This window comes from Phoca vitulina, unplaced genomic scaffold (assembly GCF_004348235.1).
Source record: "Phoca vitulina isolate PV1807 unplaced genomic scaffold, GSC_HSeal_1.0 scaffold66, whole genome shotgun sequence".
Lineage (NCBI taxonomy): Eukaryota > Metazoa > Chordata > Mammalia > Carnivora > Phocidae > Phoca > Phoca vitulina.
Window position 1 is genome coordinate 6710532 of NW_022589769.1, and position 14575 is coordinate 6725106.

At 44.1% G+C, this 14575-nt stretch overlaps 2 protein-coding genes across 6 annotated transcripts in view; one reads left to right on the forward strand and one right to left on the reverse strand.

The window, feature by feature from the left end:
- PARN (poly(A)-specific ribonuclease) overlaps positions 1 to 9064 on the reverse strand; it is a 160911-nt gene extending 151847 nt beyond the window's left edge. Inside the window, exons 1-5 of one of the 3 annotated variants that reach the window (XM_032392143.1) lie at positions 8906 to 9064; positions 8337 to 8414; positions 6550 to 6629; positions 5994 to 6061; positions 5828 to 5909 (exon numbers count right to left, since the gene is read on the reverse strand). In XM_032392143.1, the coding sequence (XP_032248034.1) occupies positions 5828 to 5909; positions 5994 to 6061; positions 6550 to 6629; positions 8337 to 8414; positions 8906 to 8924 (327 nt within the window). In that variant the 5' untranslated portion in view covers positions 8925 to 9064. Of the gene's footprint in view, positions 1 to 5827; positions 5910 to 5993; positions 6062 to 6549; positions 6630 to 8336; positions 8537 to 8905 lie in introns of all 3 variants that reach the window. The other 2 variants (XM_032392144.1, XM_032392145.1) reach the window with 2 other exon arrangements.
- Positions 9065 to 9140: 76 nt separating this feature from the next.
- BFAR (bifunctional apoptosis regulator) overlaps positions 9141 to 14575 on the forward strand; it is a 31088-nt gene continuing 25653 nt past the window's right edge. For 2 of the 3 annotated variants that reach the window (XM_032392229.1, XM_032392231.1), the window contains exon 1: positions 12212 to 12424. The gene's annotated coding sequence lies outside the window, so the exon portion shown is untranslated. Of the gene's footprint in view, positions 9239 to 12211; positions 12425 to 14575 lie in introns of those variants that run through there. The other variant, XM_032392230.1, reaches the window with a different exon arrangement.

The following is a 14575-nucleotide window of genomic DNA, read 5'->3' on the forward strand; positions in this document are numbered from 1 at the left end:
TCCTTATGGTAATGAAAGGCGCATGTTCTGATTCTGTGCACACAGAGCTGTGTGTGTTTCCCCCATCTTAGCTGCTAGGAGATGCACAGACAGCGGAGACTTTCTTTGGCACAAATTCTGTGTTCTAATCATACCATACTAAGCACATCTTCATTTTTGTTTTCTTCCCATTTTTCCTTTACTCATTTTTTAGGGTGTTGTGTTAAAAGATAAATACCATACTTAGCTTTATTAGCCAATACAAATTCTTTTTAAAATATAGCAGGATGTAGAAAAGACTATCTTAGGGGCGCCTGGGTGGCTCAGTCGGTTAAGCATCTGCCTTTGGCTCAGGTCATGATCCCAGGGTCCTAGGATCAAGCCCCACATCGGGGCTCCCTGCTCAGCAGGAGGCCTGCTTCTCCCTCTCCCTCTGTTCCTCCCCCTTCCTCGTTCTCTCTCTCTCTCAAATAAAATATTTTTTAAAAAACTACTTAAAATGCTGAATTTTGTCATGTATTTCTTACCATCATTAAAAAAAATCCTTGAACCTACAAAATCTATTTGGGTTTAGTGTCCATTAGTCTTTGATTTGTCCTAAACATACCATTTTCAGTATTCAAAAAATGAACACAGCTATTTGGAAGAACAATTTCAGGCAGCTATCAAAATTTCAAATGCATATGCCCAATGAGTCAGCAATTCCCCTTTGAGGAAATCTATAAAAAATATCCTATAGGGCGCCTGGGTGGCTCAGTGGGTTAAGCGTCTGCCTTCGGCTCAGGTCATGATCCCGGGGTCCTGGGATAGAGCCCTGCATCGGCTCCCTGCCCTGCTTCTCCTTCTCCCTCTGCCCCTCCCCACCTTACCCCATGCCCTCTCTCTCACTCTCTCAAATAAATAATAAAATCTTGTTTAAAAATTCTATAAAAATATTCCTACATATATGTGGCACCTGGCTGGCTCAGTCAGTAGAGCATACAACTCTTGATCTCAGGGTCTTTTTTTTTTTTTTTTTTGAAGATTTTATTTATTTATTTGACAAAGGGAGACACAGCGAGAGAAGGAACACAAGCAGCAGGGGTGGGAGAGGGAGAAGCAGGCTTCCCGCTGAGCAGGGAGCCCAATGCGGGGCTCGATCCCAGGACCCTGGGACCATGCCCTGAGCTGAAGGCAGACGCTTAACAACTGAGCCACCCAGGAGCCCCGATCTCAGGATCTTGAGTTTGAGTCCCTCAATGGACATAGAGCTTACTTAAAAAAAAAAAAAAAATTCCCACATATACACCAAGATATACTACAAATGAATGTTAACTATAACATTGTTTAAAATAGGGAAACTTTGGGGCACTGGGCGGCTCAGTCGGTTAAGCATCTGACTCTTGGTTTTGGCTCAGGTCACAATCTCAGGGTCGTGAGATTGAGCCCCGTGTCAGGCTCCGTGCTAGGTGCAGAGCCTGCTTAGAATTCTCTCTCCCTCTCCCTCTGCCCTTTCCACCTGCTCTCGCTCTCTCTCTCTCTCTCAAAAAAAAAAAAAAGGGAACCTTTGGAAAACTTCTAAATTCTAATTAAATAAATTACATACATCTACAATGTGAAATATGCAGAAACTGTATTGAGTGGAAAATACAAGTTACATAAAATATGAATATCAGGATTCTGTATGTATTTTTTAAAAAAGGTAAAGTTAGATATACCTGTGTAGGCCTAAGGATACAGATGGCCCCCGACTTAACAATGGTTCAATTTAGGATTTTTCCACTTCACGGTGATGCAAAAGCAATACGCATTCAGTAGAAACGATACCTCAAATTTTTAATTTGGATCTTTTCTGTGCTAGTGATCTATACAACAGCACAGTATTCTCTCATGATGCTGGGCAGAGGCAGCTCCCACTCAACCACGCAAACACAAGTGCTTACAACCATTCTGCACCCCTACAACCATTCCTTTTTTTCTTTTTAAAGATGTCATTTTTAACCCATCATGGGGCTCAAACTCACAACTCCGAGATCCAAAGTTGCATGCTCCAGACTGAGCCAGCCAGGCGCCCCACGCATACAACCATCCTACGTCTTACTTTCAATATGGTGTTCAATAAATGACATGAGACTTTTAACATTATATTACAAAACAGGCTTTGTGTTAGATAATTTTGCCCAAGAACAGGCTAATGTAAGCGTCCTGAGCATGTTCAAGGTAGGGTAGGCTACTCTATGATGTTCAGCGGGTCAGGGGTATTAAAAGCAGTTTTACAATGTTTTCAACTTACAGTGGGTTTATTGGGACATGCCACCATCGTAAGTGGAGGAAAACTGTGTATGTATACAAGTATATAAAAGTTAGGAAAAAGGAGGGGCACCTGGGTGGCTCAGTTGGTTAAGTGTCTGCCTTTAGGTCAGGTCATGATCCCAGGGTCCTGGGATCGAACCCCGAGTTGGGCTCCCTGCTCAGTGAGGAGCTCGCTTCTCCCTCTACCTCTGCCCCTCCTCCCCGCTTGTGCTCTCTCTCTCTCGCTCACTCACTCTCTCTCTTAAATAAAGAAACAAAATCCTTAAAAAAAAAAAGTTAGGAAAGAGGAGTGAAACAGGGAAGGAGATGGAAGAGGATATTTTTAAAAAACTCAATTACTCTACAAATAGCAGCAATGTTTTCATATTTCACAATCATTTATGTATTATCTTCAACGAATTCAACATTTGATGCTCAGCTAGAAAAAAAGAGAACAAAAAGAGATGAAAACAATGTAAATGCCTAAAATACAGAGAACAAACTGATGGTTGCCAGAGGGGAAAGAGGGAAGGGGATGGGCAAAATGGGTAAAGGGGAGTGGAAGGTACAGGGTGCTAGTCATGGAATGAGTAAGTCATGGGAACAAAAGATACAGCATCGGGAACAGAATATTTTCATAGTCTCGTACAGGTGGTGACAGGTGGTGACAGGTGATAGCTACACTTGCGAAACAGCATGACATATAGAAATGTTGAATCACTATGTCGTACACCTGAAACTAATGTAATATTATTTATCAACTGTACTCAAAAAAAATTTTTTTAAGTAATGTAAATGCCTCCCATCCCGCTGGATGGGTACACTCCCTGGGAGTGTGTGAGGTTCTGAGTCCGCCCGTTCTTCCATATCCTGCCTAGTGTGTGAGCATCTCACTATGTGTACAGACAATTATTTTACAAAGAGCCTATTACACGTTGCTCTACTCCCCAGCCCTACCTGTTTTAAGGGTGAGAAGAGCTGTCCAAGAGTGATTTTTGCCTAGACACAATTTTCACCCCACTCTCTGACTTTAGAAGCTAATTTCCTTATAAGATGCAACTCTGCTGCAGTCCTAGAATTTTATTATTTTTTTAAGATTTTATTTATTTGTCAGAGAGAGAGAGAGCACGTGTACACAAACAGGGTGAGCAGCAGGCAGAGGGAGAAGCAGGCTCCCTGCTGAGCAATGAGCCCAATGCGGGACTGAAGCCTGATGTGGGACTTGATCCCAGGACCCTTGGATCATGACCTGAGCCAAAGGCAGACACTTAACCGACTGAGCCACCCAGGCGTCCCAACAGTCCTAGAATTTTATTTATTTATTTTTTTAAAGATTTTATTTTTATTTATTTGACAGTGAGAGAGGGAACACAAGCAGGGGGAGTGGGAGAGGGAGAAGCAGGCTTCCCGCTGAGCAGGAAGGATTGAGGGGCTCGATCCTAGGACCCCGGGATCATGACCTGAGCCGAAGGCAGACGCTTAATGACTGAGCCACCCAGGCGCCCCAGCCCTAGAATTTTAAACAAAACAGAAACCACCTTGGATGGAGGAAAAAAACAAAACAAAACAAAATTCAAAGATATTATTGTTTACCTTATCCATACAATTCACAAGTTTACATACTAAGTCTAAGCCTTTTCTCTGACTTTGCTTTCCCAGACTAAAAAAATTGTAATGTTTATCCCATTGTCCATTTTACCGTTGATTTTTTAAGATCTTATTTTTTTATTTATTTGAGAGAGAGCTAGAGAGCACGTGAGCACACATGTATGCGAGCAGGGGAGAGGGGGTGGGGAGCAGAGGGACAAGCAGACTCCATGCCGAGTGTGGAGCCTGACTCGGGGCTCAATCTCATGACCCTGAGATCATGACCTGAGCCGAAACCAAGAGTCAGACGCTTAACCAACTGAGCCACCCAGGTGCCCCCCATTGTCCACTTTAGACATGAGTCTCTGGCCTGTTCAAACCTATCATATCTTTTTTTGTTTGTTTCTTAAGGAGTGGCTGGCAACTAGAATTGCACTGAGTATTCCAGGTGTGGCCACAGAAGAGCTTTGTACGACAGCCAGAGTTCTTCTGATCCACTTCCATTGCATAGCTAGAGTATCTGTACTTGTGTTGGTATTTAGAACAAAGCATCATCCCTAAGATGTCTCATTGCCAATGTCTGCTTTTGCCCGACTGACGCCCAGCTAACGTCACGGAACCCACTTACATTTCTGTCTTCTCCCGGTATTGCTGGAAAACGTTATCCACACAAATTGCCAAACGGAGCCTATTTTTTTTCCTCAGTGGGAATCTACAAATACTGTTTAATTAGTATCCCCTACTAAGGTAATTCGTAAATAGCTATTAACTGAATGCAGAATAAAGACCTATTGGCTAATTTAAGAAACCAGGTTACAAAACCAAAATTACCCTCACCTTTCCTCTTCAGCCCCAGGCATATGATTAACTTGTAATTTCACTTGCCTTATTACAGAAAGAATCTGGCATGGCTCAGTCACTCAGAAGCCTACCCTCCAGGCTTTCTTTACTTCATTACTCCTTACATGCACAAGGGAAGAATGGCAAGACTCAAATGAACTAACTTTGCTGAGAGAGAAGCAAGGACACAAGATTCTAAGGGAAAAAAGATCATCCCTTGTCTCTAATCACATATCCATACACTACACCACTTATTCACATCCTCCTTATCCTTTATAATAGATTATTAAGAGAACAGAAAAAGGAAACTGATATTTACTGAGGTCTACCAGATGAGCTACAACTCTAAAGGCGATGTTCTAAAGGGCAACCTCCCTGAATCCTTACCTTGGCTCATAAAGTATGCCCTGTCCTCCTCAGGAGGAAACTGTGGACTCTCTTTCTTCACTAGGGAACGAGGGAAACAGAAATGAGCATATGACTTTAGCCCCTTCTGGGTTCTCTTCTTTTAAACAGGATACACACATACTCTGCTCCTCTAGAAAATAAAGCTCTACCCTTGGAGATGAGTACAAAGAGAATGGGGTGGGAAGAAGCCTGAAGGACCTGATCTGTAGGTTCAAGTCAGGGGTAAGATATTAAAAATCCCCAACAGAGGGGCGCCTGGGTGGCTCAGTCCTTAAGCGTCTGCCTTCGGCTCAGGTCATGATCCCAGGGTCCTGGGATCGAGCCCCGCATCAGGCTCCCTGTTCCTTGGGAAGCCTGCTTCTCCCTCTCCCACTCCCCCTGCTTGTGTTCCCTCTCTGGCTGTCTTTCTGTCAAATAAATAAAACCTTTAAAAAAAAAAAAAAAAAAATCCCCAACAGAAATACATTACAAAGCCATGTTCCCAAAGTCAGCTTTGCTAATAATAAACCTCATGTTCTGGTTTCCATCTGCCTGTCTCTTGCTCTTACCCTGATTCTAAAGGAAAGAGGAAAAGAGCAGTGTCATTAATATGCCACCCTAAAACTGAAAGTCGGAGAGGTGAAATGGTTTGCTAAAAACCCAGTCAGTGGTAGCACCAAATTTTAAAAAGAATTCTGATTCCACATTTCCACACTGCCTCATCAGCACTTCGTAACAGAAGACAATCAATTATGCTACCAACCTGACAAACAAACTTGATATCCGGTGAGGATCTATTGAAGGGTTTCGGGAACACATAGAAGTTAAATGACTTTGTTATATACCTGCAGGAAAGATGACAAAAGGAGACTTAGTGGGTTACATTACACCAGGAAAAAAGAAATCCGCCGCTTATTAAAACAACCTACTTTGAATCTGTGTGGTCATACTTAAAAGTGCAAAGGCCAAACTGAAACAGCAAAAAGTCCATGGAATGCTGGAAAAGGGAAACAAAACACCTGTCAAATCAGTGTTGTATATGCAACGTGAGCAAGAGTACTCTCAATCAGATGGGCTTTCTAACTACTCAATTTGACTTTTAGTAGAATACTTCTGATTACAACAGATTACACATTATGTATCAGAAGCATTATTAATTTACATTAATTAATGTTTCTTAATACTTTTCCCAATTAAGCCCCTATCCACCAACCAGAGCATCATATTGGGCCTATTTCCAAATGATTAAAATAACCACATCGTATTCCCTGCAAATCACATTAACACTGAAAATACTAAACCTTCCCCAAAATGTTTTCCAGCAAACAATTATTTTTGCTGTTATTTTTAACATTACTAAAATATCATTTCACAGCGGGGGTAGAGAAGTTAACATGCAAGTTTAATGAAAACATTTCTTTGTAATTCAACATAAGGAAGACCAATGTGGGGGGGAAGAAAAGATGTTCGAGCACATCCACTTACCTTTTTAAGCTTCTGATACCTTTCTTCTGGAGTGTCAAAACCATTTGTCAATGCAGTGACTGAAGGCCCATCACTGATTCCTAATTGTAAGAAATAAACTTTTTTTTAACAGTCATGTAAAAACATCAGTCAACTATTCAATGGCGTGCAATTTCATATTCTTATGAATTAAAATTAATCAGAAATGCTCCTTACTTCACTTTTTCAAAATGAGAATTAATTTCACTGGCCACCAAGCTAAACACTGTAGTAATGAATTTAGAGATGAGAATGCTTTAATTTGATAATAGGCAGTGCTAGTGTCTAAAATAGGTTTCGAAACACAATAATGATTTAAGAAAGCAATCTCTGTGATTAAATAAGTTTTGTTGCTTTCAAAAGGATTAATGCATAATTAGACATCCAAGAATCCTGAAGTATATTATTGTTAGAGTACCAGTCTTGATCAACAGTTTGGAGTAATATTTACACAACAAAGGAATTTTGAAGGTCAAAGAGAAAAATTATTTCTGGTGAAAACCGAGCTTCCCAGGGAATTGACTCCAACTAGAAACCTCATGCTTAAAGGTAAGTATCATATTTACCCGAGCAGGCTTAAGTTTTTTAAACACATAAAATCAGGTAGCAAAAGTGGGTATCTACACCAATTGTTCATACTGACTTCAACAACTCAGAAATTAGTTTTCTATCCAAGGGAAAATAAACTTTGCAATTGTAAGTGTTGACAAAGTGTGACACACACATACACACCCATGCTGAGCTATGCAATGAACACTTCCACTAATGCATAAAGAAATGCCTTCATTGGGGCGCCTGGGTGGCTCAGTTGGTTAAGCGACTGCCTTCGGCTCAGGTCATGATCCTGGAGTCCCGGGATCGAGTCCCGCATCAGGCTCCCTGCTCAGCAGGGAGTCTGCTTCTCCCTCTGACCCTCCTCCCTCTCATGCTCTCTGTCTCTCATTCTCTCTCTCGCAAATAAAAATCTTAAAAAAAAAAAAAAAAAAAAAAAAAGCCTTCATTTACCTGCAAGAACCTGACCTTAAAGTCAATCACAAAGGAAAAATATTCTACGAATCCACTTATAGGAAGTGCCTAGAATAGTCAAATTCATAGAGACAGAAATAATAGCTGCCAGCGGCAGCGGGGAGGGAAAAATGGAGTTACTGTCCAATTGATTCAGAGCTTCAGTTCGGGAAAATGAAAAAGTTCTGGAGATGGATGCAAGATGATGTGAATGTGCTTAATGCCACTGAACTATAAAAAACACTTCAAGAGGGTTAAAATAGGGGTGCCTGGGTGGTTCAGTCATCAAGCGTCTGCTTTCCACTCAGGTCATGATCCCAGAGTGCTGGGATCGAGCCCCGCATGGGACTCCCTGCTCCACGGGAAGCCTGCTTCTCCCTCTCCCACTCCCCCTGCTTGTGTTCCCTCTCTCGCTGTGTCTCTCTGTCAAATAAATAAATAAAATCTAAAAAAAAAAAAAAAGAGGTTTATGTTATGCATATTTCACCATAAACACACAAAAAACCTGACCTTTACCCTACCACGTGCATGTCACAGTTTAAGCCGCACCAAAACCATGATGTTGATCTGTAACCCTCAGAGCTCGAACAATCACAAACCCACCGCACCTCTTCCAGGCCTTTGAAACGTGTAAGAGGAAACGAGAGACTCCTACCACGCCCAAGGCCACAAACAGGGAGGAGCGGCCAGCAGGCAGGGGGTCAGAGGGTCAGGAGGAGCCTTAGCTATGCATTGCTAGCCCCCAGTTTGCAAGGGAGGGATACCTGAAAACTCCCCATCGATGGCGAAGAAGTCGGCCTCCTCTATGGCCTGGTACACTTTGTGAAGATTACTCTTAAAATCTGCGGAGAAACCGAGAAGAGGCTCAGAGACGGTGGCCTGGCTTCCTGCCCAAGAGCTCCTAACAGGAGAGGAAAGAAGGGCTGGGGAGATCCTGAGACCTCAGGCAGGAGGAGAACAAGTCCTAGAGAGATAAACAAGACGGAAGGCATCAAGTCCCCGACGGGTGCACGGTTGGAGGGGGTCAAGTCCCGAGTGGGTGCTAGGCCTTAGGAGGACAAGCCCGGGGGGGGGGGGTGCTCGGGCCACAGAAGCACACGGGCCACAGAGGTACACGGCCCTGGGGGATGCCCGGGCAGGAGGACAAGGTCCCGAGGGGTGCACGGGACAGAGAGGGACAGGGCCCCCAAAAGCTCACAGACTTAAGGGGAAGCAAACCCCTGGGGGGCTGCCTCAGTCCCAGGCCCCGCCAAGCAAACCGGCCCTGGTCTGGGCCTAGCAGGCCGGGTGAGGGGGGCCGTGGGGCTCGGGGAGGTGCACGGAGGACACGCACTGCTCCTGATTATCTCCATTCTGCAGAGTGGCCGGAACCCCGGCCCCACCCCGGCCCGCCTCAGCCGTTCTACTCGCAAAGTTCCACGGAGACGGCAGTAGCAGCGGAGGTAACAGCGGCGGAGACCGCGGCGGCGACTTCCGGAAACAGCGCGCGCCGGCGCGCGTCACGTGAGCCTGCGTCAGCGACGGGGGCGGAGCCAGGCTGGGCTCCTTTCCCTCCTTCCAGGGACAGAGGAGGGCGTGGCTATGGGAATCCCCAAGACGTGGTCTAGCGGGACCAGACGTGAGACCGTAACTTCCGAAGAAATGTCTATGTCTTGACACCCAGTTGGTGAGTAAATATTCCCTGGCAATATTATGTGCCAGGCACTCTGAAACGGATGGGGATACAGTGATTTACAAAGGAGACAAAGTCCCTGACCCCGTTGGAGCTTAACTTGGGGTAAAAGGGGAAAGTCAGGCAGGAATCAAACTTGCCGCTTCGAAACACAATCAGCGCTATGAAGAGAAAGAGCCCGGTGCTGCAATAAGAATAATGGGGGGGCGGGGGGTGGAGAAGAAGAAGAATAGGAAGGAGGGTTACTTAAGAGAGGTGAAGAGCATGCAAAGTTGAGACCTTTATCTACCGCACTAGTCAATGGGACTGGGGAACGAAATAGATGAGATCTTGCTGTTTTGGTTGGTTGGGAGTATACCATAGATCCTCAGAGCCTACAACGGTGTTGATGCACAGTAGATGCTCAATAAACATAGGTTGAGTGAATAAATTCACTTTCATCTTTCGCAGAAGCCGACTCTGAAGTTGATTAGAAGGCCTGCTTTCAAAGGCTAGGTCTGCCATTATTTAGGTCTGGAATGTATTCAACCTTCCTAAACCTCAATTTTCTCATTCACCAGATAAGGTTGAAGATAATTGGTGATAGTGTTTGTGAATTATAGAGTACTGTATAAATAAATGTAAGATATGATTAGAGTTCTGACTTGTCACAATTCCCCTGCATTCACACCTCTTAGTTTGAGATTTATTGAGTACAAAATTCATGTTTTTGGAAAAAAAGATAACCATTTTCCCCCAAAAAGAAGTATTAAGTACTCTAAAGAACACAAAAGAGTCTGGACATATTTTCCCTACCACTTCCCTCCACAAAGTTCATTTCCCTTGCCTCATGCAATGGAAATTTACATATAGGTAATCATGTTCACTATCCCTAGTATGAACAGCAAGGAGTGAATGTGAATTCTAGAGTTCAGATGGAATGGGAAGGAGAAAAATATGATAGGTAGTCAAATTTCAGGCTTGAAATATCTCTGCCTTCTTGTTTCAGCTTAAAAAGTCTAATACAGAAAGTACTAGACACATATGGCCACTTAAATTTAAATTTTAAGTAACTTAAATAAATTTAAGTAATTTAAAAAATAATAAAACTTACTACAAAGCTATAGTAATCAAAACAGAGTGGTATTGGCATAAAGAAAGATCTAGAAACCAATGAAATAGAGACCCCCAAAATAAGCCTTTGCATAAATGGACATATGATTTATAGCAAGTATGCAGAGATCATTCAATGGGAAAAGAACAGTCTTTTCGACAATAGTACTGGGAACACTAGATATCCACATGCAAATAATGAAATTGGATCCTTACTATATACCATATAAAAATTAACTCAAAATAGGCCAAACATCTAAATGTAAGAGTTCATGAAACTATAAGATTGTTAGCATAAAACATAAGGCAAAAACTTCATAATATTGGATTTCACAATGATTTTTTTTCAAATATGATACCCAAAGGACACATAACAAAAGAAAAAATAGATGAATGGGACTACATTAAAACTTAAAATATTTGTGAATGAAAGGATTCTATCAACAAAGTAAAAAGTCAACCCATGGAATGGGAGAAGTCATATATCTGATGAGGGGTTAATATCATTAATATATAAAGAACTCCCACAATTCAATGACAAAAAAATCTGATTAAAAAATAGACAAAGGACTTGTATAAACATTTCCCCAAAGAAGGTATACGAATGGCCAATAAACACACGAAAAGATGCTCAACATCACTAATGCGAATCAAAACCATATAAGATGAACTTTCACATCCCTTAGTTAAAAAGTCGAAATCCTTGCGTGCTGTTGGTGGGAGTGTAAAATGGTGTGGCCACTGTGGACAATAGTATGGGGATTCCTAAAAAATTAAAAATAGAATTATCATATAATGCAGCAATTCCATTTCTGGGCATACACCAAAAAAAACATTGAAAGCAGAGGCTTGAATAGGTATTTGCACACCCATGTTCTAAGGAGCACTATTCATAATAGCCAAAGGGTGGAAGCAACCCAGTGTCCATCAACAGATGAATAGGTAAACAGAAAGTCTATATACTTAGAATGGAATATTATTCAACCTTAGGAAGGAAATTCCAACACATGCTACAAGGTAGATAAACTTTGAGGATATCATGCTAAATGAAATAAGCCCATCACAAAAAGACAAATAAGGTGTGATTCCATTCATAGGAGGTACCTAGAGTAGTCAGATTCACAAAAATATAAGGGTGGTTCCCAGAGGCTAGAGAGAAAGGGGGGTGGGTGGGGAGGATGGGTTGGTGTTAAACGTTTAACAAGTACGGGGTTTCAGTATAGGAAGGTGAAAAAGTCCTGGAGATGGATGCACAACCATGTGAATGCACTTAATGCCACTGAATTGTACACTTAAAAAATGGCTAAAATGGTAAACTTTATGTTATGTATCTTTTACCACACACACACACGCTGACACCTAGTGCCAAATTATTCTCCAGAAAATGAGTTCACACTCTCTCTGCACTAGCACAGGACCAGTCTTTTAATTCTTTGCCAATTTGATCTGTAGGGGGGAAAAATGTCATCCCAAATGATCAGTTTATCAACCTCCAGGCCAGTGGTTTAAAACAGATAATCAGGATGAGTTCTCAACGGATCAAGACATTGGGAGAAAAACATTAGTGATAAAGTCATTTTAATTCTGGTTCTTAATACTGCAAATGGAACTTCAGCCAAGGTCCTGGGATTTTTCTGCATGAGATACGAAGGCAAAAAAAAAAAAAAAAAATTATGGGGACTACAGTGCGATCTTATAATATTAATTTTTGGGTAAAGCTGTTTCCTCCAGACACACAAATAGCCCACCGGGACGACCCGACCCAGACACCAGCCTCACCCTCGGGCTGTAACGCTACGGACCTAGGTCTGTCCCTGGAGAGTAAAGGGCGGGACCAGAGGTGGCACGCATGCGCCAAAGTCCTCGGCCGGGGAGTGGCCGCTCTAGGCAGCGGGGAGGTCGCGGGGTTGAGAGGGTTGGGAGAAGAGTGAGGTTTCTCCTCTATGGTCGCGGGCCCGGGCCTCGCTTCTCCTCAGTCAGTCCTCTGCTATTTCCGGAAGTGAAGTGGCCGCCTTCTCCTCTGCTTCCGCGGGGGTCCGGGAGGCGGCCGGCGGCCGGCGGCCGGGTGGGCCCGAAGGGAGCCGAGTGGTAAGCCCCCGCGTGGCGGGGGAGGGCATGGGGGAGGCCCGGGCTCGATTTCGGGGCGGCGTGTGGAAGACGGCTGTGGGGGACGGGTCAGAGAAGGTGCGCAGGGCTCCCCACCCAGGCCCGGGTCCTGAGAAGCCACGGTCCCGGCCACGGGGCGCGGACTCCCGGGTGGCCAACTTCCCCCGTCCCTTCCCGAGAGCACCACGTGGGCACGGCCGGTCGCTGGGCCTCGCCTGCGCCCCCTCGGGGGTCCGGGTCAGAGCCGGCCGCTCCAGGACCTCCCCGGGGCGGGCGGGAGGGGATATCGCTTCCATACACCTTGGAGGGGGGACGAAGAGACGCTCGCTCCGCAGGAGCCCCTGACGCAGCCTGTGGCTGGCTGCGCGTCCAGAATTGATCAGGCTCCTGATAGACTGAGCTTCGGGTCTGATTGGCGAGGCAGTTCCTGCCCCAAAGCGGAACGATTGCTCCCGTTATAAAATAGGGTAACGGACGCGCACAAAAGGGACAGTGAAATCCCAAAAGCCGCACTGGGGTTAGGCTAGACCTCCGTGCTCATGGCTCCTAATGGGAACTTGTGCAAAAGGGGAGTTTTCTTTAAAAGAAAAAATAAAAAGGGGTAAATGAGAATCAGGTTGTGTCTAACGGAGGATCTTTGGCGGGGCAGGAGGCGGCCCTGTCAGTGCCCAGGGCGGCTGCCCCCCAACTTTGGTGGAGTGGAGAAAGAGCCCAAACGCTGTCATGCCCTGAGCTGTCGCCGTTGGGTCCTCCCCGCTAAAGCCCATTGGTCGGTCCTTTGGGGGGGTGGTCTTGATGTCACCCTCGGAAAGGCCAATAGGAAGAAGGTTTACTCTCTCCTCCGGGCACACCCCAGAGCCGGCACAGAGTGCACGTGCCGAGATAGATGGTTTGGTTTGTTCTTGTCGGGGCTGTTTTGTAAACAGCCAGTCTGGGTGTCTGATGTGTTCTGCGTTTCCCTGCCTGTCTCCATAAACGTGTTGGAAAAACTGTTTGCTCTAGTGCTTCGCGCTGATGCTACTAAGTCTTATTCAATAGACTCTTTTGAGTACCTACGGATAGAGTTTGTCATTTAAACCTCCTTCAAAGTAGATACTATTATCTTGAACTTATGAATGGGAAATAGGAGGCTCAGGGAGAATAAATGTGACCTGTTTGGAACCCACGTCTTTCTGTTCCTAAGAACATAACGTTTTAAGTATGCAAGCCTCTCCAGGGAAATTACAGTCTGGGAGGTGAAGAAACATACACAAATAAATGTTATATTAATGCACAGAGGCAGGAAGGGTTAATTTGGACGTGAGGAGAGTTACTCATTAAAGACTTTCAAGTGACAGGGGATTTGGATCTTGTCCTTTGAACACTTTTGACCCAGTGATGGTGTGGAGCTGCATTACAGATGACGGGAACAGTGTGATATGGAAAGATGCCCAAGGAGCAGGAATTAAGAGATGGGACCAAAGTGTCGTCTGTGACTAGATGAGTAGTAGGAGATAATCATCATTAATAGTAATAGCTAACATTTATGTTGCCCTTATGTGCTGGGCACGATTCTGAGTGTGGTGCATATATCCATTTAATCCTATCAACACCCCTATAAGTAATGTGGCATTAATATCCCCATTTGACAGATGAGGAAACTGAAGCACAGAGATTAAGTGACTTGCGTGAGGTCCCACTATGAATTGGTGGAGCTGGGACTCGAAACCAGTCATTCTGGCTCCAGACTTTGTGCTCTTATTAAAAAGTTGTGTTGGGGCTTCTAGGTGGCTCAGTCCATAGAGCATGAGATGCTTGATCTCAGGGTCATGAGTTCAAGCCCCACCATCGGCGTGTAGCCTACTTTAGGGAAAAAAAAAAAAACTCATTAAAAAGTTGCGTTGATTTGTTAGCGGGCCATAAAGATTCTTAAATGACAGGCTTATAACTATGAGCTTTAATTTCTTATGGTCAAGAAGGTTTTGAGCAAAGGAACTGTTGGATTAGAACTTTGCTCCAGGAGGATGATTCAGGCATTGGACAGAGGAGGTACTGGAGAGAAGAGGAAATGAGATGAGAAGTGTTTTATTTTTTGCTCACACCTTACCCATACCTTGTCTGAAACATATATTTAGGTATATACATTTATTTATT